This window comes from Taudactylus pleione, unplaced genomic scaffold (assembly GCF_031769625.1).
Source record: "Taudactylus pleione unplaced genomic scaffold, aTauple2 ptg000203l, whole genome shotgun sequence".
In the NCBI taxonomy this organism is placed as follows: domain Eukaryota; kingdom Metazoa; phylum Chordata; class Amphibia; order Anura; family Myobatrachidae; genus Taudactylus; species Taudactylus pleione.
Window position 1 is genome coordinate 11,906,850 of NW_028284605.1, and position 24,607 is coordinate 11,931,456.

The 24,607-nt window shown below is 47.1% G+C and overlaps 1 protein-coding gene and 1 pseudogene across 1 annotated transcript in view; both read left to right on the top strand.

Moving 5' to 3' along the window:
- Positions 1-14,279, top strand: part of HIP1 (huntingtin interacting protein 1) — a 200,502-nt gene extending 186,223 nt beyond the window's left edge. The window contains exon 35 of the mRNA XM_088477791.1: positions 13,291-14,279. Within this exon, the coding sequence (XP_088333917.1) occupies positions 13,291-13,301 (11 nt within the window). The 3' untranslated portion in view covers positions 13,302-14,279. The remainder of the gene's footprint in view (positions 1-13,290) is intronic.
- LOC148518072 (U2 spliceosomal RNA) lies at positions 1,025-1,077 on the top strand (annotated as a pseudogene).
- Positions 14,280-24,607: the final 10,328 nt, after the last annotated feature.

The window sequence follows — 24,607 nt, forward strand, 5'->3', positions numbered from 1 at the left end:
ATCCAAAAAGCAACTGACAGCTCCTTATCGCCACACAGCACTTCTACAAGCACTGAGGACAAGACAGTGTGAGAAGCAGGAGTGCTGTTATCAGAGAGGCCATCCAAGGGACGCAGTGAGTACATCAGCTGCGCATCCCCCGGGTCCTGTCCCCGCTGCCGACGCTGGCTTCAGAGCATAGCGCTATAGCGCTGCTCTATATTACATACTCCCTCCTTCCCTCTCCCCGCTGGCACCCGCGCATAGCGCTCCTACTCAGCGGGGCTTCACAGGGGGAGGTGAAAGCTCCAGCGCGACTGCCATTTTCAGAGTCCTTAGGGCATGAAGAAGTGGGGCGGAGCCTAACAGCGCGGGCTCTCTGTCTCCATTCAGAGCGGCAGCGGCTGTTAGAACAGCGTGGCTGACGTTTCACATGTGTCTGACTGCAGCTTTCCAATTTAGGAAGAGTGTAGCAGCACTACTAGAGAAGGGCTGGTTCTCCTGATTGCATCCCTGGGAGCCTGTGAGCACAGGGGAGAGTACAGCAGGGAATCAATTCTGTGGGAAGGGAGTTGTGTGATCTCCTCTGTTTCCCAAACTAGCCTTCTGTCTTCTATATCTGTCCCTCTGTATGGGTGACTATGGTTGAATGCCAAACTCTTTGCAAAAGATGTTTGTTCAAACTGTACAAGCATGTTATGTGATGCTTGTTTAGTAATCTATCACCTATGGCATGGTACGAGTGATGGCTGACTTAACGTCACAGTTGGCTGAGGCTCGCACCTCCCAGGGTGTCAGGGTTAACCAAGTCTCTAGACACCCTGGTACAGGTTATAGGTACCCTCCACTTCCTACCAAAGACGGCACCTAACGACTGTTCTCCAGTCAGTGAGGGTCTGACAAGGAAATCCTCAGAGGATACTAAGGAACGTCAATGGAGGAAGTTTGTATAATGACAGTACGCCTCAAGATTTTCTCTGCCTTTTGGCTAAGATCAAGTGAAAAAGGGCTGCAATAAGCAGGCAAACAGATCAAGAGAGTCCCATTTAGTATCTGTTCTTATCAGTTTAATATCTGATACGCCCCCTATCTGTGGGCCATATATAGAGTCTGTGGATATAGTTCCTGCATCCCAGGAATGAGTATTATTTGAGTACGTTACTCCCTGTGTCAGGGTCAGAACAGCAGTACTCAGTTAGCCTGGAACAATTACAATGTAATTGGACGCTACCTATCTTCTCAGTGACCAACAAAAAGGGTCGTCTGTTTTTCAGTTTTCGCGGCCCTAGGGACACTCCACCCTGAACACGCCTGATCTCGGAGGGTCAGGCCTGGTTAATGGGAGACTGCCTGGGAATACCAGGTGCTGTAGGCTAAAGTTTTCTGGAATCAACCATATAAGAGGTTCCAAATTCCTCGTCGGTTCCTGTTCAGCTACCCATTTCCATCATCCATGATAGAAGAGGGGGAAACATCTCCCCCTGTTGACGCGTCTGCTCACTGTCCCTTTAAGAAAACTACACTCCCAGTACGGGCTGCCTCATTGTTGAGGGACCCTTCTGATTGCAAGTTGGAGTCAACGCTGCGCTCTATTTATACTGCAGCGGGAGTTTAACTTAGACCTATGCTAGTTACCGCCTGGGTTAACAAGGCTATGATTTGCTGGGCTGACCAGTTGCTTGCGTTAATCAGGTACTTCCAGGGCACAGTTACGTTCTTCTGGCAGAACACATTGTGAGTCTGCAGTTTACCTGGGAGAAGTTTCTAAGGAGCTCTCATATCTGCTTCTGCTATTTCGAACTGATGAGCCCTCTGGTTGTGCGCTTGGTAACCAGATGCAGAATCCAAGCGTGCGGTGAAGGGTTTACCATTCACTGGTGACATGCTTTTTGGCCCGGAATTGGGCAGATGGATATCCCAGGCCACATGGGGGGGGGGTAAGTCTTCCTTCCTCCCTTCGACTGCTCCGGCTCCCAGAGGATCTTACATGGGACCTTCGTTTCTTTCCTTTCGTGTGCCACATTCCTTTCGTGGTAGAGCCAGAGGTGCTCCCACGCAAGCAAGAGGCGACAGAGGTAGAGGTCGTCCACACAACAGGAACCTAAACCAGCTGAGAAACAGCTGGCATGACGGTTTTCCGCCCCATCTGGGATCTCCTGCGGTGGGAGCCCGTTTTGCAGAAATTTCAACAAGTTTGGAACTAGACCTTTTCAGATCAGTGGATTCACAGACTGATTTCCCTACGGTAACAAATAGACTTCGAAGTCCCCCCTCATCTCGGTACTTCCCTACACGTCTGCCAATACCTGCAGACAGGGCCAGGGTTCTACGGGAGGCTATCCAGTCTCTACTCCGATCCTCGGTGCTAGTTCCGGTTCCAGAACATCAACGAGGTATGGGGTTTGTACTCAAACCTGTTTGTAGTACCAAATCCGGATGGATCGGTTTAGGACCTCTAGTCCTTTAAAACCTGTATCTTAAGATATATATAGTTTCAACATGGTGTCCCTGCAGTCCATCATTGTGTGGTTGAAACCAGGGGAGTTTCTATTATCCCTGGATATCAAGGACTACCTCCATGTTCCCTTTTGGGAACCACATCAAACCTTCCCGCGTTTTGCCGTATTGCAGGATCACTACCAGTTTTGGGCATTGCCGTTCGGGTTATCCTCGGCTTCCCACATTTTAACCAATCTCATGTCAGTCATGATTGCTCTCCTTCGGTCATCGGGAGTAAACATAATCCCCTATTTGGATGACTTGTTCCTCAAGGCTCCATCGATATCCCTTCTTAAAAACCATGCCTTACTGACATATCACACTCTAATCCAACACGGTTGGATAATCAACTTCAAGAAGGGAGCAGTATAAAGAAGGTGTCCCTAATTCTTTGTCTGCGTCTCTTAGGGAAGATGGTAGCTGCCTTCGAGGCACTACAGTTCGGACGGATCCACTCCAGAGTGTTTCAGCTGGACCTGTTGTCACAAGGGTCAGGGTCTCCTCTGCTTCTACAGCGACAAATCCGTCTGAGCCAGGTTACCAGAGTGGCCCTCCTCTGGTGGATACAATACAACAGTCTTTTAATGGGCCGAACATTCGGTATGGTTCTGGATAATCGTAACAACGCATGCCAGCCTTCGAGGATGGGAAGCAGTAGTCCTCGATTTTCACTTTCAGGGTCGATGGTCCCCTCTGGATCAGAAGTGGCCCATAAATGTGTTGGAACTCAGAGCGATCTACTATGCTCTGATAGAGGCATCAGAGTTGCAAAAGACTCGTCGGTAAGAGTTCAGTCCGACAATGCTACGGCCGTCGCTTACATCAACCGCCAGGGCGGGACTGGTAGTCGCATGGCCATGCGAGTAGTATCTCAGATTCTCCGGTGGACCGAGAAGAAGTCAGTGATCCTGTCGGTGGTATTCATCCAGGGTGTGGACCACTGTGAAGCAGATTGCCTAAGTCGCCAGAATGTACATCCCGGGGAATGGAAGATTCATCCAAACGTGTTCAACGCGCTGATACGTCGATGGTGTTTTCAGGTGGACCTCATGAAGTCATGATTGAATCTTCAACTCCCACTATAAGTGTCAAGAACTCGCGATCCACGGGTGGAGGCAGTAGACGCTCGGACAGTTTCATGGATCTACAACTTCGTTTACCTTTTTTCCTCCGATTCCACTTCTTCCTTCTAAAAAGGATAAGACATGAGTCAGCCTCTGTCTTTCTCGTGGCACCGAACTGGCCTCGGAGTAGTTGTTTCTCAGACCTTCGGTCCCTATTGGCAGACGACCCGTCGCCCCTTCATCTGCATACGGATCTTCTACAGCAGGGTCCTTTTCGTCCACTCCAATTTAGCGCATCTGCGTTTAACGGGGTGGCTCCTGAAACCGATATCTTTTAATGCAGAAGCATCCCAGACTCTGATTCCCACCATGCTACGCACCAGGAAGCCAGTTTCGGCTGCGCTTTATCGCATCTGGCGTTCTTATATCGAATGGTGTTCCAGTCGGGTCTTCCGTCCGGTTGTCCCGGTTTCTGTTTTTTTCTTCAGATGGGACTGGATTCTGGTCTTCACCTTTGAACTTTCAAGGTGCAGGTTCTGCCATTTCTATTTTCTTTCAACGAAAATTGGCCCTCATTCCTGAGGGCAGACGTTACTTTTGTACCACCGATAGCTCCCTGGTACTTAGGGCCTGATTCAGAGCCGGACTCAATTTGCGGATGGTCGTTCAGGAAAAGGGGGTGGCTATTCAAATGAACCGTTCGCTCTTTGCGGTCTGTTCATGCCTCTAGGTCTGAACGAGCGAACAAAACTTGCGGTCGTTTTTTGGGAAACTACGCCCCCTGGCCGCTCGCATCCTACGTCATGTCCGCTATTTATTAGATTAATCGAGTACATCGACCAGGGTATGAGCTGCTCGCTATTCTTGTGGTTGGTTTTTGCTACCACAATTTTGCGAGCAGTTCTGGCTATAAAATAACCCAGTGACGTGGTCAATGACGCTGCTGTGTTAATTATGCACACCCATAAAACGCCCGTTTTGACCTTTAAGCACGCCTGCGATCGGATCTCCACTCCCTGTCTTCAAGCACCTTCCCCTGTTACCACCCACATACGCCTCTTTCTGTCACTCAAATTATCAGGCATTCGCTATTTTGCGAGCACATGAATTTCGACTGCACTGACTGGTTCGCGCATGCGTATAACGATCCATACGCATGCGCAGTTGGGCAAACATCGCTCGGAGTGAACGAGCGGCCGCTTACAAGTGGCTCTGAATCAGGCCCTTAGCTTTAATTAAGTATTTGTCTTGGAAGAGTGTCCTCCTCCTGGCTCTAGCTTTGGCTCGTAGAGTTTAGTTTTGGGTGCTCTGTCCTATAAGCCACCTTAGCTTGTGTTCCCAGGGTTGGGTCGGCTTTCCGTGTCAATCAGCCTATTGGGTACCGTCTTTGGTGGAGGACTCCGGTAATTCTTCTACTTTGGATGTAGTTAGAGCTCTCTGCGTCCCTCCGCAAGTCGGTCGGGTTTTTTTTGTCCTCTATGATGCTGTTCGGAGAGGTTGACCAGCGTCTAAGCAGACGTTGGCACATTGGATTAGGCTGATTAGTCTTCAGGATTATATTAGTGCTGACTGTCGGCCTCCTACGTCCATTCGGCTCATTCCACACGTTCTGTGGGTGCGTCATGGGGGGCCGTTAGGGGCGCCTCCAGTTCACAATTGTGCCGTGCGGCCACTTGGTCTTCAGTTCACACGTGGGTCAAATGTTAAAGTTTTGATACGTTTGCTGCTTCGGCATCAAGTTTTGGCCATCTGGTTCTGCAGGTCCCACAGAGCGCTCCCCCACGAGGGGAAAACTTTGGGACGTCCCCAGCGTAAGCAACTCCAGTGTCCCCTAGTGGATGAAAGAGAAAATGGGATTTTGGTACCTACCAGTAAATCCTTTTCTCTGATTCCACAAGGGACACTGGACGCCCACGTCTTTGCTCTTAGCCTGCCTGTTCGGTTTGTTCCATATGTTGTATGCTTTGATTATTGTGTGTTCTTCTCTCCTTTCTTACTCCGCTTGTTCTCCATCTCCTCTCGGTCTTCATTTTCTAAACTGAGGGCTGGTGGGGAATAGAGGGGGAGGAGCTTCACACTTCTAAATTATTTAAAATGCCGGCTCCAGTTATCCACGCCTCTCTACCCCAGCGTAAGCAACTCCAGTGTCCCCTGCGGAATCAGAGAAAAGGATTTACCGGTAGGTACCAAAATCCCATTATATACCACTCCCTTGTCCCTTTTTCATGCCTTGAAAAAGGGACAAGGGAGTCCTGAAACGCGTTGGAAACCAGGAGGAAAAAGGGGACTGTGGACCAGGACGGCTAAAGCAGTGGCAGAGAGGACTAAGGTGATCCAGACCACCTGTCTTCAAAATACTAACACCAATGCCGGTTTAAACCGATTATCTGGTAAAGCAGCCACCCTGGCAAAGTTTTATTCATTTATTTTACCATTGTCTTTATAAAATGTGCATGTTTTGATATCTATGACACTGGTCGGTTCATTGACATGCTAATTATAACCACATAGGAGTGGTATATATGTAATTTTAAGTGATTTATTTTCAAGACTTGTCCATCAGTTTCAAAGGTAGCGCCTAGTGACTACATTCACACCACAATTCATATGCTTTACCACTAAGGTCTGGGGTAGACCTAGAACGTTCTCATAGGCTCTTCTCCTTATGTTAGTGCAGCGCAGCTGTGCATCCCGAAACATATCCAACTATTTACCATAGAGCTGGAGTTTATATTTCTTTGAGCAAGAAGAAAGAGGTTTTCATACCTCTGCCGATTGTCTGTTTTGAAGGAGTTGTCTCTCATTAGAAGAAGAGAGGTCCCTTGTTGGGTGTAACCCAGCTAGGGCATTAGCTTTTATTAAGACAGGTGACCTATTTGTTCTATATAATGGTCAGTAGTGCAAACACTCCCTTAGGGACAACTTTGGAATATTCCCATGTTCCCATGATCACAGTGTCTCACAATTGGATGAAATATGTTACATCCATTTCTATGAGTCTATTGCAAGACAGTGCACTCCCTCCCTTTATGCTCTTTTGTTGAGTCTGTTGGCCATTTCCATTTATAACTGCTTGTTTGTATTATTTTTATTGGGGAGGAGTTTTTTGACTTTGTGCAGAATTCAATCTAAGGGGATGATGCACACAAGTATGTGTTGCAGACAGATCTTGCAGTTTCTTAGCACAGTCTATGATTCGTAGCTAAATGTGTGTAACCATGGAGTATTCTTAGTCATATGTATCTCAGTCACATCTCATATGCAGCTGAATGGGCGTAACTGTACAGTAAGCTGCTGTCACAACTCTCGGATAAGTAATGGATGCTGACCCGTATTTTGGATTTGGCGAGACCTAAAGAGTTATATTCAGAGCGGTGGACGCTCCCCTATGGGATGATCAGACACTGGTAGAGGAAGCAGGGGACCGGGTAGAGAGTGCGGTGGTACCTTATGTTGAGCACAAGTATGACAGGCTGCTACAAAGTCCTTAACATTTCGACGAACCATCAGTCACCAATAGCCCCTAAAGATCAGCTCCAAGGTTCATTTAACACCTGCATGACCACTGAATCGTGATGAATGTGCCCACTGCAGAAGCTTTGCATGAAGTTCAGGCACTATACGTTTTCCCCTGGGGAACCTTGATCTTGCTGGTTACTGCTACGAAGCAAGCAGGATTAAGAATGAGTTTATCCTCCCGCACTTTGTTCTCTTCAGAGGAACAGAATGGCCGAGACAGAGCATCAGCTTTTATATTTTTGCTGCCTGGACGGTAGGTAATCATCTTAAACTGATCGAAGAACAGTGACCATCTGGACTGGCGGTAATTCAAGCAGTGAGCTTTTCTGAGATATGTAAGATTCTTGTGGTCAGTGTAAACAGTCAGTGGAAATTTTGCCCCCTCCAACAGATATCGCCACACTTGTAAGGCCAGCATGATGGCTATCAGCTCCTTATCTCCGACAGCAGTAGTTCTTCTCTGGGGCCAAAAACTTACGGGAAAAGAAGTCACACGAGTACCATTTCCCATCCTCATCTTTCTGCGAAAGCACCGCCTCAACCCCATTCGTGGAGACATCCACCTCTAGGAATAATGGCTGATCACAGTCTGGTTGCCTTAGAATGGGTGCTGACATGAAACACAGCTTAAGTTGGCCAAAAGCTTCTTCCACTTCTAGTATCTTGACCATTCTTAGTAAGAGCTGTGGTAGGAGCAGCTATAGAAGAGTAAATTCTGATGAACTGGCGGTAGAAGTTGCAGAAACCCAGGAAGTGTTGTATCGCCTTCAACCCAATAGGACGGGGCCAATTAACAATGACTGTGAGTTTCTCGGGATCCATCTGAAGTTTAGAGCCCGAAATTATATATCCCAGGAACAACGAAGGAATATTTCTCCAGTTAACAGAAGAATTGATTATCTGGGAGTCGAGACAGACCTCACATACATGCTTGCGATAACTTGCTAGATCCTCTGAAAATATCAGGATGTCATCCAAATACACTACCACTTACTTATATAATAGGTCTCGGAGATGTTATCATGTACTTTTGGAAGACAGCAGGGGCATTGCTTAATCCAAAATGCATGACCAGGTACTCGTAGTGACCATCACGAGTGTTAAAGGCCATCTTGCACTTGTCCCAGATCAGATTCTAATCAGATTATAGGCCCTGTAAAGATCTAGCTTGGAAAAAATCTTTGCCCCTTTTTACTCAATTGAACAGTTCTGAGATAAGAGGTAGGGATACCGGTCATTGACGGTGATAACATTCAACCCCCGATAATCGATGCAAGGTCTTAATTCTCCATCCTTCTTCTTGACGTAGAAGAGACCAGCTCCTGCTGGTGACTTAGATTCTCTCATAAACCCGCGTTCCAAATTCTCCTTGATGTATTCAGCAACAGCCTGGGTCTCTGGAAGTGAGAAAGGGAAGACTCTTCCATGAGGAGGCATTTTTCCAGGTAATATTGCGCAGTCCCACTCCCGATGAGGAGGCAGAGTCTCGGATCCCTTCTTCCTAAACACGTCCATGAACGACTGGTATGGAACAGGAAGAGGATCATCTGGGAAGATAGTCCGAACTTTGAATGATACGATGCAGAAGTCAAATTATCGGTAAGCACCTCTGATGGCACTGAGATCCCCATGACAAAATTTGGGGTTCTTCCCAGACTAACGTGGCAGCATGCCTGCGTAACCATGGAAGACCCAGAATGACTGGACTCTCGGCTGAATGAAGTATATAAAAGGAAATTCGTTCCCTGTGGAGAGTGCCAATCTGCATGGTAGCTTCTGAAGTCCTAGCGTGGATGGTAGCCATTTAAAGTTTAATCACGTCCACTCTGGTGAAACAGAGTGGAGTCTGAAGAGACACACTAGTAGTTCCTAACTTCTGGACTTTATTTTAGCTGTGATGAATTTACCCTCGGCACCTGAGCCTAAAAAGGCCTTAAGGGGTTCAGCATTTCCTTCTAGAAGCAGAATCACATTAGTTCAATAGTGAACTGCGAAAAAAACATTCTCTTTTGGGGTGTGCTGGAATGCACCTAATCTGACTACCCCTCGATCAGTTAGACTTCCTCATTTCCAGGACGTTTAGAAAAGCCAGAGAGGTGTTGACCTGGTTCGCCATAGTATAGACACAGTTTGTTCTTGAACCTCCTTTCCCTCTCTAAGGCAGGAAGAAGTGACTTCCTGATTTCCATGGGGTCTTAAGGAGATTCAACTGGAGCTGTGAAACCTGGGGCGAGTTTAAAGCTGAAACACCGAGATTGTTCCCTATCTCGTGCTTTTTCTCTGTGGAGAAGGTCTACTCAGATACACAAAGATTTCAGGTCATCCAGAGATGTTGGCAATTCCCTGGACGCCAGTACATCCTTGATTTGCTCTGACAGACCTTCCATAAACGCAGCAACCAAAGCCTCATTGTTCCAACCTAATTCTGAGGCAAGGGTTCGGAACTGCACAGCATATCGTCCTGCAGATTGGTTGCCTTGCTTCAATTGCTGAGGATATTTGTCCAGGCTTATCAAATACCTTCCAGAAGGCTGCCAGAAAATTAGCACTGTTGTTTACTAGAGGGTAATTTCTTTCCCATACCAGAGAGGCCCATGCCAACTCCTGTCCAGACAGCAACGAGATATCATAAGCCATTTTCGTACTCTTGGAAGGAAAATTTGCCGCCTGAACCTCAAATTAAATGGAACATTGATTCAAGAGTCCTCAATCAGCCTTTGGGATCCACATCATACTTCAAGGGATTCGGAATCTAATGGTGCAAAGACCCCTGCAGCTTGAACGGCCACCACAGGCGATGGTGGTGGTTGTACTGGAGGCATAAGTGTTTGCACTGCATAATCTGGGCTTGGTCTTGCTCTTGTTTCTCGAATCTGGCGAGGGGATTCTCTAGGAGATCTCGAGGTGAAAGATTACCAGCGGCATCCATGTTAGGCCAGAGTACTTAGTCACAACTCTCGGATAAGTAATGGATTCCGACCTGTATTACAGGATTGGCGAGACCTAGTACTGAGGTGCGGAGTCTAATGTGCTGGCGGTATTCACCAGGGACTCCTGCAATAAGGTTTGGACTTTGCGGCCCTCAGACTATGTTCCCTTAGACAGGTGTCGGTGTTCTTTGGACAAGAGTAGAGTACGATGAAGATGTACAAAGAGGTCGACAACCCGGGTCAGAACCAAACTGACAATACCAGGGAGCAGATGTATGCAGGTCACGAAGGATAGCCACATGTCAAACCGGAATGCCAAATGCAGTACCAGGGAGTCAGGTCATGAACAAAGCCAAGGTCAGGAACAAGCAGCAATATCACAGGTAAGAATGCTGGAGTAAGGTTAGGAAGCCTATACTGTGGCACTGTATAGTACTCAGAGCTGACCTTACAGTATATATGAAGGAACTTTAAATTAGGCACCAGTGTGACATTACACTAGGCACACCTGGCCCTTTAAATTATATTCAGAGTGGCGTGAGCTCCCCTATGGGAGCAGCGACCACCCACACACAGAACTACAGCAGCCGCCGGGACCTCCGTCCACCACCCACTGGCAACAAGAAGATCACCGCGGCGGATGCTGACGGACCTGCTGTGGCAACACAGCCCCCTCAGGAAGCAAGTGCTGCCGGACCCGGTAAGAGGGAGCGGGCACCCAGTGCGCTGTGACAGCTGCATTGAGAAAAGGTGGTGAGCGTACAGGTGTAATTGCGGGCTATGAAGAGTTGTGCGTATGCAGTGATTTCTAATGGATCTCTGGCACTAGGTATAGAGCTGGTGCAAGTATGTGCTGATAATGATGATGTTTTCTTCCAAAAGCGGATGGATAGAAGCGATGTGACCGCATAGATGCGTTCAGCTCAGCAAGCCTCTGCATTTAGGTCCTGACGGAATAGCTAAGCTGCTCGCAAGCAGCTTAGTTATTCCGTCTGTGCTGATATGGTGATGCCTCCTGCTGCATTATGCATCCGAGCTGCGTTGTCCAACACAGCATCGGACACTTTGCGGGATATCAGCCAGCTAAGGTGACCCATGGGGTCAAGCAGCCGGCCACTGCAGTTGAGATGAAGAAGCCAGGAAATCTCTGTCAGCCGACGGCGCTCCTGGCGCTTCTTCCCTCCCCCCCAACGGTGGTGACACGCCGCGGTGAACGGAGGGCATTGCCGCCCCCTCCCTGCCCACAAACGGCAGCAGACTGTCAATCACTGACAGTCTGCTGCCAATCTGCGAGTGGGAACGCCTACCCATTCTGCACATGCGCAGATCGGGTCATGTGCCTAGCGTGCGCTGCTGAGTCAGACCCTTAGTTCCATGCAAGCTGTGCAAGTGCAATTACATCTGACTTGTAACTCTGAATTGGCCCCTAAATGTCTAAATCTTAGACTGACCTCTATACCCATGGTATCAATGTCCCTAATGGAATCAGATATAATGAAAAATGTACCTTTTCCATTTGCTGTAAACTTTGTCGCATTCGGGCGCCTAATTAGTACTCAGCAAAGAATGCCCACGCTCCGTCTATCTCCCCCACCTGTGCCCCCTGCAGGTGACAACAATCAATTACGATGCACACGCGATGTGCTCTGCAAACTTCTTTGGTAATTTCACTACACTGCTTTTAATCAGGAGTGGAAATGGCTACTGTATGTTCACACAGCAAGGAATGGCCCCAGAGAGTATGCTTTCTATACCACTTTAATATTTTGTTACCACCATGGCTCGGAAATCCAACTCAGAGTAGCATGAGTTATCACATAGGATTTGCTGCAGTTTTGCAATTTTGGTAGTTTATAAATGACCCGTGGACGGATTTAATTGCTACGTTTGGTCGTCTAATGTAAAAATCCCCTTTAAATTGAAAATAAATATTTGTTCTGTCTCTAAGAAGGTTATTTCCATAGATGAGCTGAATATAGCAAGCAAATATGCCTCCTGGCGTTGGACAATATTTAAATTCAAAGAAATATGACAGAAAGGTCATGTACATTTTTAAATCCATTTCCCTGTCCTATTCTATACCACTTGCAGTATTTTAAACAGTATTGCTATAGTGAAGCAAAAAAGAAAAAAATAACCACTTAGACGAGTGATTTTCAACCTTTTTTAACTCGCGGCACACCGAACAAGATTATAAAATTGCTGGGGCATCAGTCCTCCCATCAGTCCTCCCCGGGGAAAAAAAGACACGCATTTTCCCCCATGGGAAAAATCACACACTTTGGCCCCGACAGGAAAAAAATACCCACATATTGACCCCTCAGAAAAAAAGCACAGACATTGGCCCCCACAGAAATACAAATACACATATTGCTACCCCTACAGCTAAAAATGGCCCCTGCAGTAATAAAGAATTGTCCCCTACTGTAATTGTCCCCCATAATAATTACACTGATGTTGGCCCCCACAGTACAGACATTACACACACGTTGGCCCCCACAGTACAGTAATCACACACATTGGCCCCCACAGTACAGTAATCACACACATTGGCCCCCACAGTACCATAATCACACACATTGGCCCTCACAGTACAATAATCACACACGTTGGCCCTCACAGTACAGTAATCACACACATTGGCCCTCACAGTACAGTAATCACACACATTGGCCCCCACAGTACCATAATCACACACATTGGCCCTCACAGTGCAATAATCACACACGTTGGCCCTCACAGTGCAATAATCACACACGTTGGCCCTCACAGTACAGTAATCACACACATTGGCCCCCACAGTACCATAATCACACACATTGGCCCCCACAGTACAGTAATTACACACACATTGGCCCCCACAGTACCATAATCACACACATTGGCCCCCACAGTACAGTAATTACACACACATTGGCCCCCACAGTACAGACATTACACACACGTTGGCCCCCACAGTAATAAAACAAACACTTTGGCCCCCACAGTAATAAAACAAACACTTTGGCCCCCATAGCAATTACACCCACATTGTCCCACACAGTAATAAAATTAAAAAAAATGCACTGGCCCCTACTTTGAAGGAGCTCTGTTCTCGTTTTTTGTTGCCATTTAATATTTTGCGCTTAAACACGCAGAGATTTATGCAAGCCTTCGCTTAGTAAATTTATCCTATAGAATCTGATTGGTTACTATAGGTTATGGCAATTTTGTACAGCTACCTATTTTCAGTTCTGCGGTGGATGCAAAGAATGTAATTTAATTGTCTTTTATTCTTTCTTTTCTTTTTTTTACCACAGCTGCTGAATAAACTGTATTCAGCATCCTCTCACAATACCGAATGCACACAGTTTGGAAAGCACATGTCTATGGCATTCAAATCAATTCTCCTCAACACAGCCAGGACTGACCAGATCCAGCTGGCACAGAGTATTTCCAGTGGACTATAGAACGGAAGCAGAACAGTATGAAAAATGCACTGATGGTTCACAGGAGAGGAATCAGGAACCCCGCAAAAGTTTATACTGCCCAACACTCTCCACCACCACTCGCCCTCAATGCTTGGAAGACAAATATATTCAATTTCTTGATGTATATTTTAGATTAGGATCACACACATAGAGGTCAGTGTCATACTGAAGGGTGTGGAATGGTGACTGCGAAACAACCAGGAGCACAATTAGGCCACTTTGGGGACACCTAAGAAAACCTTTAGCTATTACTGTCATAAATTAGCTGACAAAGAGAAAATAATAATTATTGCCTTATAGGAGGTTTCCTACAATATGGGCATGGATAAGGGAGACGTGGCCATTGCAGGTGCTGCAAACGTACACACAGCACAGTTCTCCAGAAGCGTAAAGATTAATATTCATTTGACTAAACATTTAAAATTGTTTGGAAGGCTACAATATTATATATTGTATAAAAATGCTCAGTGTGAGCTGCAGTGACAAGTAGTCAGAGGAAAAGCACCCATGACCTGTGATTATTCATTACACTCAGCACTTTGTTTATATGTTGTCACAATGTCTTTGCAAAGCCTGAATTCTCACCATTGGCTGGTGCTGTCTGGGAATACTTCCCAGTCCTATCATCATGTCCTGTCCCGCCATGTTTGGATGCAGCAAGAAGAGACACAAAGCGTTAACCTAGGCTGCTTAGTCTGAACACACTGTGAGATTAACAGAAGACATTAGATAGGCCATGGTGTTATCACATGTGTGCCGTTACATAAGGCACAAATAGATGTCACTGCATTACACAAATAAACCTTCATTTTTACTGATTCTCTTGCATTCATTATGGGAAACGTTAACAACTGAAAAATTAAGATGTTCTTCTTTATGGGACAAACGTTAAGGTTTGCAATGTACAGTTCTTGGCTAAACTGCGTCAAATGGCTAAAGTATATCCAATGAACCTATAATGAGTGTGGAATATAGCAAAACATTTACTGGAAAGTTAATCTAAAACTTAGTTTGCTGTTGTAGTATGTGCAGCACTGATATCACAGTCTAATCATTTGGATTATAATAAACCTTTTATCGGATGAGGTGTGTCATGTGTGCAAACCACTTACCCTTAAACTAAAAGTAAATGAAGACACTGAGATATAGATTTGGCAGATAAACTGATGGCTGTTTATTGAAGCAACAATTATTTATTTAATTATTATTTCATTAAGGATGTATGGTGGCAAAGAAAGGACGGCCAGAAATCAGCCAAGCTGCAATGCCCAGACACAACCAACAACAGGCATAGCAGGTGTATATCGCACAGAGGCCGGACTTGCTCTGAATCAGGGCCGTCCCTCTGAATTTTAGAGCGGCCTCCTGGCCGATCGCATAGCTGTGAGTGACCACCCACAGCTATAGCGAGCGGCCAAAAAGATGGTCACGATGGTCAAGACCATCGCGAACATCGGGCTTGCTTCGAGACCCTTGTGGTAGGGTCTCGTTGCCGAAAGCACTCCCACTGACATCACTTGTGATGTCATTGGGGCCGGCCCCAGACGGTAGGGAACGCCTCCGTCTGGCCAGCCACGCCCCCATCATGCCCACCAAAGGGGGCGTGCTGTCACTCACCATCGACAGCACGCCCCCTTTGTAGCGAGACCCATAGCGACGGCTTGCCCGTCGCTATTCCGGGTCTCGCGCATGCGCACAACGGAACCACCTCCGTCGTGCGCGTGCACACTGGGCTAACATCGACACGCTTGCGAGCGCTCAGCGCTCGCGAGCGGGTCTGAATTAGGCCCACAGTGCACGAACATAACTATAGAACCCCTATAAGCAACAAAAGGTATCCACTCACCTTCTACCTTGACTACCCACTCGTTTGGGTGATAATACTGCCCCCCGTTAGGTTGGAACAGCCAACTACCAGTCAACGAAGGGGTCGCACCTCAGCTAAATAATTGCACCCGGGCTGGTGACCTGCCATTCTTTCCCGCCTCATTAAAGCCAACTCAAAAAACAGAAACAAATCAAAGGGGAGGGAGGGTGGGAAACCTGGAAACAAAGAGGCTCTGTCCCACACTTCTAGCCCCTTATATAAACATCCCTATAAAACACGCCCCCGCACTGCTATAGGCTATCTAAAACAGTGATATGTAAACATGCCAGCCCCCATCCTAGAGGTTTAAACCACCTCTTATGCTAATCATTTGGTTTCTCTTCTTCAGAGTCCATAGGGCTCCACAGGGAGACATTGGGGTGTAGGTGGGACCTTGGAGGACCGGACACCAACAGCAAAGCTTTTCAATCCCAGGATGCTCTGGTCCTTCCCCCTATACCCCATCCACATCCTGAGGGCAACTCAGTTTCGTTGGTGTCCGGCAAGAGCTGGGTCACCATTTTTAACAGTGGGACTGCTTCAAGGTTATTTTTATGATTTTTTTTTTTTATTTCTAGTATTTTGAAACTGATGCAAAAGACTGTCCCTTGGACGTCTGCGCTGCTGATCCATCACCCTTCCGCGGTGCCGTGACGCCAGCCACGGCTAGGTACTCCTGGCGGGGCTCTTGAGGGGACTAGCTAGCAAGCTCCCTGGACCCTAGACTGCAGCCTGGAATCCAGGGGACAGGTAAGGCGGAGCCCCGCTTCCAGGGACCCGCGTCTTTTGTGCAGTCTAGCCTCCGGTCTCAGGAGACAGACCGGAGGCGCTGATGTGGACACTGGTAAGATTAACAGAAGACATTGATGTGGACACTAGTGCGGCCATGACTCCACTAGAACACCGGGGCATTAATATACTGGCGCAGAGGCACATTTAGAGGCCAGGGGACCCGGTGGTTAACGTCAGCACGGGGAGAAGCTGCTCTCCCTGCAGCCTCTTCCCCCAGCTCAGAGTGCCATTCCATTGTGGTCTAGCCGTTCCCTGAGCTGCTCCTCCCTCACCGTCCTTCCCCTCAGAGAGACACGAGGGCAGCTGTTTTCTGCTTCACAGGTCTCCAGGAACGCTGGGTCCAGTCTCCCTGTATACCTCTCCCACAGGCCAGGATATACAGCGCTATATCCTACCAGCCACTGCGGTCTGTGTAGTTGATTTTAGTGCCAATTGCAGATATATTGTGTTTTTCTTCTTCAGGGTCCATAGGGCTCCACAGGGAGACATTGGGGTGTAGGTGGACCTGGAAGACCGGACACCAACAGCAAAGCCTTTCAATCCCAGGATTCCCCAGTCCTTCCCCCTATACCTTGCCCACAGCCTGAGGGCACTTCAGTTTCGTTGGTGTCCAGCAAGAGCTGGACCATCATTATAACGGGGCTGCATTAAGTAGCCAAAGCTTTTAGTTTATTCTTTAATTTATTTCTATTTTTTTACTATAACGGGCATATAACATACTGGCGCTGGGCATATGTAAGGAGGCCAGGGTACCCAGTAGTTAATGTCAGCAAGGGGAGAAGACGCGCTCCCTGCAGCCCCTACCCCAGTCCAGGGCGCCATTCAACTGCAGTCTTGGTGTTCCCTGGGCTGCTACGCGCAGCATCCATTTTCTGCAAGCAGTTCTCCGGGAACGCTGGATCCAATCTCCCTGTATACCTCTCCCACAGGCCAGGTCACACAGCGCTATATCCTATCAGCCACTGTGTTCTGTGTATTCGATTTTAGTTCCCATTGTAAACATGTAATGTTTTTCTGCATTTGTATGTGACTTGTGCTAGCGCTAATCTCTACTTTCTATACTGTACAGTTTATACATTTCCCTGTATTCTGCTATACCCTGACATACTAAGGTATAGGGGGTTCATTGTACCTCACATTTCTCAGATACTTGTGAGGGCTTTCACATACTTTATAACACGGTTGCATATTATCCAGGGTGTTCACTGCACTGTATCATACTGTGTATTTTGTTATTCTTGTGTCTATGGCTGGCAAGGGAAAGAATAACAAGCAGCTTGATGCTGCTCCTCCTAGTTTTGGAGTCTTGTAAGTCCTGCTCTGCGGGCTGAGCCACAGAGGACCTCAATCAGGATGGTCTCTGTATTAATTGTTACACAACCCTAGGCCCATCAGCCCCGGTGTCTCTCCCTCAGGACCCACCCTGGGCTGCCTTTTCACAAATGCTGCCAAAATTTGCAGACTCAGGGTAGCTCCCCCTATGGGATGGTCAAAGCAGGTACTCCCTGCAAATCCTTTGCCTCCCCCATGGGTAGATGTACTGTGTTTGGCTAATACCTCTACGGTTTTTCAGCAAATGCTGCAAAAAGAAAAGCCTTTACCTACTAAGCCTACTAAACGTACTATGATATCTTCCCAAGCCACACAGTTATCTGATTCTGAGATATCATGGATATCTCGGAGTTATCCTGGACTCCTCCCTCTCCTTCAAACCACATATCCAGAAACTCTCACAGTCCTGTTGTTTCCATCTCAAAAATATTTCCAGGATCAGACCCTTTCTCACCCAGGATGCTACTAAGACCCTAATACACTCACTGGTCATCTCCAGATTGGACTACTGTAACCTCCTCCTTTCTGGCCTACCCAACCTTCCATCTCGCTCCTTTCCAGTCTGTTCTCACTGCTGCTGCTCGACTCATCTTTCCCTCCAAACGCTCTACATCTGCCTCCCCTCTCCTACAAGCCCTCCACGGGCTCCCCTTCAGAACCCAATTCAAAGTTCTCACACTCACTTACAAAGCCCTGACACATTCGAATCCTACTTACATCTCCGACCTCATCTCGCTTCACTCTCCTGTCTGCACTCTTCATTCAACAAATGCACGCCGCAGCTCATGCCAATTGATTAATTTTTCCCACTCCCACCTCCAAAATTTTGCCCATACTGCTCCCCACCTTTGGAACTCTCTCCCTCTCCCCATCAGACTCTCCACCTCTCTGCAGTCCTTCAAACGGGCTCTGCAGACCCTCTACTTCATGAAAGCCTTCCAGTTCTCATCCTAACCCGCTACATAAGAGAGCCACCCTCTAAACTAAATATACCTGCTCTTGTGAGAGCTGTTAAAACTATTCTACAAATAGAAGAGGATGAACCTACTCCTAAGAAAAAAAAAAAACACTTTTTAACCGACAAAAGGTTGTTTTACCAGAGTTTCCTCACTCTTACCAGCTATGTGATCACATGAGTGAAGCTCCCTTTTACCCTCTTTCGGCTACTGATTGTACTAAATAGGAAGTTCCCCCAGCAGTGGATTCTCATGTAACACGTCTGGTTAAAAATGCCACCTTATCCATTCATACTGCAACCTCCTTGAAGGAGACTACAGAAAGACGTATAGAAGCTGGTCATAAATCTATATACTCTCTTACAGGAGCTATTACTCATCCTGCTAGGGCTACGGCCTGGGTGGAAAAAGCCATTGAGAGTTGAGCAGAGATCCTAGAAGAGACTTTTCCCCCTGATGCTTCGAGGGAACAGCTGTCCTACATATCTCACATTAGAGATGCAGCCTCCTACTTAGGTGAAGCAGCCATGGATATGGCTCTCATGGCCTCCAGGATATATGCCACTTCGGTAGTGGACCGTCGTATTATTTGGCTATGTTCCTGGAAAGCAGATTCAGAATCAAAACAGGCTCTACAGTCTCTGCCTTATGCAGGAGACATCCTATTTGGTCCAGAATTGGATATAATTGTGACTATTTTGGTGGCTAACAAGACAGCGTTCCTGCCCTCTGCATATAATATAAAGCCTCGGACGTCATCCCTTCGCCCTCAAGGACAAGCCAAGGGTCAGTAATTTCCACAACAGCAGACATCAACCAAGGTCCCCAAGCCTAGGGCCAAATGGCCTGGCCTTCTAGACATCCACCTGCCAACTCTGAGGACAAGCCTACAGCAGGCCGCTCCCTGGGGGCTCCCAGGGTGTGAGGCCAACTTCTTCAATTCGCCCAGGTTTGGCATCAAACAACGTCTGATGCCTGGGTAAGGGAAGTGGTCTCCCACAGATATGCCCTCTCATTCCTGAGGCAACCCCCCAGCAGTTCTTTTGCACAGGACCTCCATCAGACCCAACCAAAGCCCTGTTGCTCCAAAAAGCCATTCAGTCTTTACTGTAGACAGGAGTAATAATTTGGGTCCCCTCCTCACAACAGGGCAAGGGCTATTTACCTTTTTCCTGGTTCAGAAGCCCAATGGGTCTCATCTGCCTATCCTCAACCTCAAATCTCTGAACAAGTTTATCAGGGTGCCCAGGTCTATTATCCATGGAGCCTGGAGATTTTATGATGTCTCTGGACATACAGGACGCTTACCTACAAGTACCTATAGCACCTTCTCATCAACAATATCTCCAGTTTGCTATACTACAGCAACACTACCAATTTCAGGCCCTACCATTTGGCCTCTCAACGGCCCCTCGGGTCTTTACCAAAATCATGGCAGTTATGGTGGCCTCCCTTCGTCATCAAGGGATCAGACTACTCCCTTACTTAGATTCCCTCTTGCCATTGGCCAGCTTCCCAGAGATTCTTCACCACCATCTGCAGGTAACAATTGCCTTCTTACAAACGTATGGGTGGGTGATCAACTGGAAAAAGTCTTCCCTGTCACCTCAAAGAATGGTACATTTAGGAGCCCTCTTGGACTCTCAGGTTCAGAGAATCTTTCTAACAACAGACAAGATCTCCTTAATACAATACCGAGGGCGCAGACTGCTCCGCAGTCGCCGAGTGTCAATTCACGCTGCAATGCAGACATTGGGATCAATGGTGTCCTCCTTCGACATGGAGTTTGCGCAGTTTCACTTGAGGCCCCTACAACACCTGTTCCTCTCCAGGTGGAATGGCCTACCCCGTCTACTACGAAACCCAGATGATGGGCCTCCTCCCGGAGGTTCTCCTGTCCCTAGCCTGGTGGCTACAGACTCCCCATTTAGACAAGGGTCGCCCCTTTTGGATACTGGATTGGGCTCTTGTCACCACGGACCCAAGCCTCTGAGGGTGGGGCACAGTGACCGGCCAGCAGTCCTTCCAGGGCTATGTCTTGGAACTTCGAGCCATTTACAGAGCTCCCACTCTGGCTCAGGATATTCTTCAGGGCAGGCCAGTACAAGTACAGTCCAACAATGCCACGGCAGTGGCCTACCTCAATCAGCAAGGATGCACTCGGAGTCGAGCAGCAATGGCAGAAGTGTCCCACATTCTCACAGGAACCGAACCCCAGCCATCTCCGCAGTTTTTATTCTGGGAGTTCTCAAATCGGAAGCAGATTTCCTCAGCCGTCACTACGTGCATGCGGCAGAATGATCTCTACATCCAGAAGTCTTTCAGCTCCTGGTGGACAAATGGGGTCTGCCGGATGTGGATCTCATGGCCTCAAGACACAACAACAAATTTCCAGTATATGGAACCAGGGCAAGGGCGCAGCCTTCATAGATGCATTGTCAGTGCAATGGACCTTCCATTTGGCATACCTCTTTCCTCCAATATCCCTGCTTCCTCGAGTTCTTCAGAAGTTCAAGCAGGAAGGGGGCACAGTCCTGTTGATAGCTCCGGCTTGGCCAAGACGCCATTGGTACTCCAATCTTCAGAGTCTCTCGATAGACGTTCCTCTACTTCCTCTATGGGTAGACCTTGTCTCAGGGTCCATGTCTACATCCGGACCTGGCCCATCTGTCTTTTACGGCTTGGCTCTTGAGACATCCCTCCTAATGGCTAAGGGATTTTCCAGCTCTGTGGTCCAGACCATGCTCATGGCCTGTAAACCGGCCTCAGCCAGGATTTATCACAGAATATGGCATACATAATTCCAATGGTGTGCTCCAAGAAACTATGACCTCCAAGTTTTTAAGGTGTCTAGAATTCTTGCCTTTCTTCAGGCTGGATTGGATCTAGGCCTCCACTTAGCATCTCTGAAAGTGCAGGTTTCTGTTTTATCCATCTGGTTCCAGCGCAAACAGGCTCCTCTACGAGATTTTCACACCTTCCTGCAAGGTGATCTCCATATACAGCCTCCCTATGTCCCTCCTGTGGCTATATGGAATTTGGCAGTGATGCTCCAAGCACTTCAAGAACCTCCATTCAAACCCGTGGAATCAGTGGATGTCAAGTGGCTCACTGCGAAGACTCTGTTTCTTCTGGCTATTGAATTTGCCCATAGGGTATCTGATTTAGGAGCGCTTTCATGTCGCTCCCCCTTTTTAATCTTTCATCAGGACAGGGAGGTTCTTAGAACATGCCCGGGCTTCCTTCCCAAGGTGGTCTCTCGTTTCCACCTAAATGAGGAAATTGTGGTTCCAGCCTTTTAATCACCAGACCTCTCGGCTGGTGAGGTCTCTTTGGATGTGGTCCGTGGTCTAAAGATCTTCATGGACCATGCTACTTCCATCAGGAAATCGGGTTCCCTCTTCGTCCTATGTGGATTCCACTAGACGGTATGGCCAGCTAACAGACAGACTCTGTCCAGATTGATTCGCATGACTATCTCACAGGGTTACACGCAGTCTGGCCTTCTTGTGCCGGCTTCAGTATTTGCTCATTCTATTCGCTCTGTGGGTCCCTCGTGGGAAGCCCGGCGTGGCACCTCAGCTAAACAGCTATGCAAGGTGGCCACGTGATCTGTCCACACCCTTCTTAGGTTTTATGCCTTTGATATATTTGCCTCTCAGGAGAACCCTACACCCGAAGGAAGCATCCTATCAGCTCAGGAGCGTTCCCACCCTTGAACAACTACTCTGGGACATCCCCATTGTCTCCCTGTGGAGCCCTATGGACCCCGTAGAAGAAAAGGAGAGTTATGGTAAACTTTGACAACTCTCTTTGTTTGAAGTCCATAGGGTCCACAAGGCGCCCGCCCTGACGCTCCTAGCTTCTATGAGTTTCTTCTCTTGGTCACTTGTTTCCTTCTCTGTGTGAGAATGTGATTCTTCAGTGTGCCAGTTTTCCTTCTGTCCTCTCCTGCTCCTGCTTTGGGCTTGTTAACAAAACTGAGTTGCTGTGGGCGGGGTATAAGAGGAAGGACTGGAGCATCCTGGGATTAAAAAGCTTTGCTGTTGGTGTCCGGTCCTCCAAGGTTCCACCTACACCCCATTGTCTCCCTGTGGACCCTATGGACTTCGAAGAAAGAGAGTTAACAAAGGTAAGTTTTACCATAACTCTCCTTATTTTGCTCGTACTTAAGAAAGAATTGATATCTTTCAGATAACTGGACTTTTAGGATTTTTGGAGGCCAGATAGCTCACAGTTTAGTTCTGAACTTGGATCCAGCCTAGTTTTGAAGGAGGTGTTGTCTGTGTGTGCCCCTGGTCCCGGCCTTCCCAACTTGTGACCCCATCTGCCTGCAAACTTATACCTAATGTGGTACCTCCCTGATTATCGGTAGCAGATACTGTACCATGATTATCAGTAGCAGACAGTGATGTAGTGATATAGACTGCAGTCAGGGAGGCAGAGGCACACAACAATATCAATAATAACAATAATCGGGCTCCGTAAATGCTGCAGCCAGATTTCCTCTTCAGGTAGAAGTTGCTTTCCTGTCCAGCAGTAACTGTGAACTTACTTGCCTCCATGTATGGCACAGGAAGCTTCCATGTTTAGAAACCATCTGTATCTGGACTCATACTAGAGGCTGGTCTTCATATCTTTAAAGTGAATTTATTGGCCCCATGGCCTTGTCTGTCAAGGTTAGGATAGGTACAATATTGCTGGAGCTTGCTTCTATGGGTATAGGATAAGAGAGGTGGGATGCAGGAGTCTTACATGTTGTTTATCCTCGAGCTACAGCACATGTTCAAGTCAAAATTGTATACACATGGCCATCACCTGACTGAACAGAAGGTGTTCTCTCTTCCTGAAAACTGCCACAGAAATCAAATCTGGTTATAACTATGAGGCTATGATCGTGGAGGTGACTTTTGGATGAATTTCCAATGACATTTATATCACATTGAGTTACTGATGGAAATTAGAAGGCTGATACAAAAATGCGACATTGAGTACTTTACAAAACACTACAAGGTAAATAAATGTAAAGGAAAGAAAGGGAAAACTTAAAGCCTGGCTAGACGTCTAACAGGCCTAATAGAGAACTAGTGACCCTACGTACAGTACATTTGGAGGTATGTTTTATGTCAGAGGAGTCTGCTAAAAAAAAAATCTGCACATAATATCGTGAGATGGTAGCTCCAGTCATCAATCATACTGCACATACAGGACATGTACTATAATAACCTGGTGAGAACCATCACCCAGAAATGTCTTACTTTCTATACATTTTTATTCTTTACATATTGTTCATCCAAACATAGGGTACATGATCTGTCTGTTCCCTGATTAGATATGTACTTTCTGTAATTTTCAGTACAGATATCAGGCTAATGGTCTGCCCTTTTGCTATTTTGTTGGGCACTTAGATCACTTTCAACCTAATTGGCCACAAATTGCAGAGTGTATGAGACCGAAAACATTGCCAGTTCTGACCAGTCATCTCATGCCCTTTATTATACTGTATGCACAAACAGACGGATCATTCAGATTGGCTACACACTTATATTCTGACAAAGATCTGGTCACTGGGCAGAGAAACTGCTCGGCCCGGATCACCCTGTGTATGGGCCTTTTTGGCTCTATTTATTAACAAATATTGAAACTGGCAGTATATTTCATTATATATTGCTGCTTCTCGCTACTCTCAGCAGTGTCTGCTTCTGGGTTGCTGGTAAAGAGATAATGTGAAATGTGCGGCAGCTGTTGCTGTTTTTTTCCCCTTACTAATGATATCTACCGAGCTCATTGTTCTGATGTGGAACGGGAAATAAAGTACAGTACAGTAGGTATCGATAAACATCCTGGTAACCACAGATCATCCCATATATACTGTGTGACACAAAACTCTACACATGATAATTTATTAGAACCATTCTTGCTGAGCTTCTATAGCAACGTGTTTGTCACTAGTATTCCCAGGACTTAACTTCAAAGTTGGGAGTGGGAGGGGTTGACCAGGGATGGGAACTACTATATGAGAGACGATGATGGTCAAAGCGAAGGAACACAGTGTTGGTGAAGTCAGAGATGTAACAGAAGTGTAGAAGAGGAGATCAAGAGAGTCACTGCTGGTGTGTGAAGGGGAATCCAAGTCCATTGCATAAAACCAAAAAGAGGAAGAGAAGAATAGGAGTTTGTGGCAGCGGCATTTTTCAAG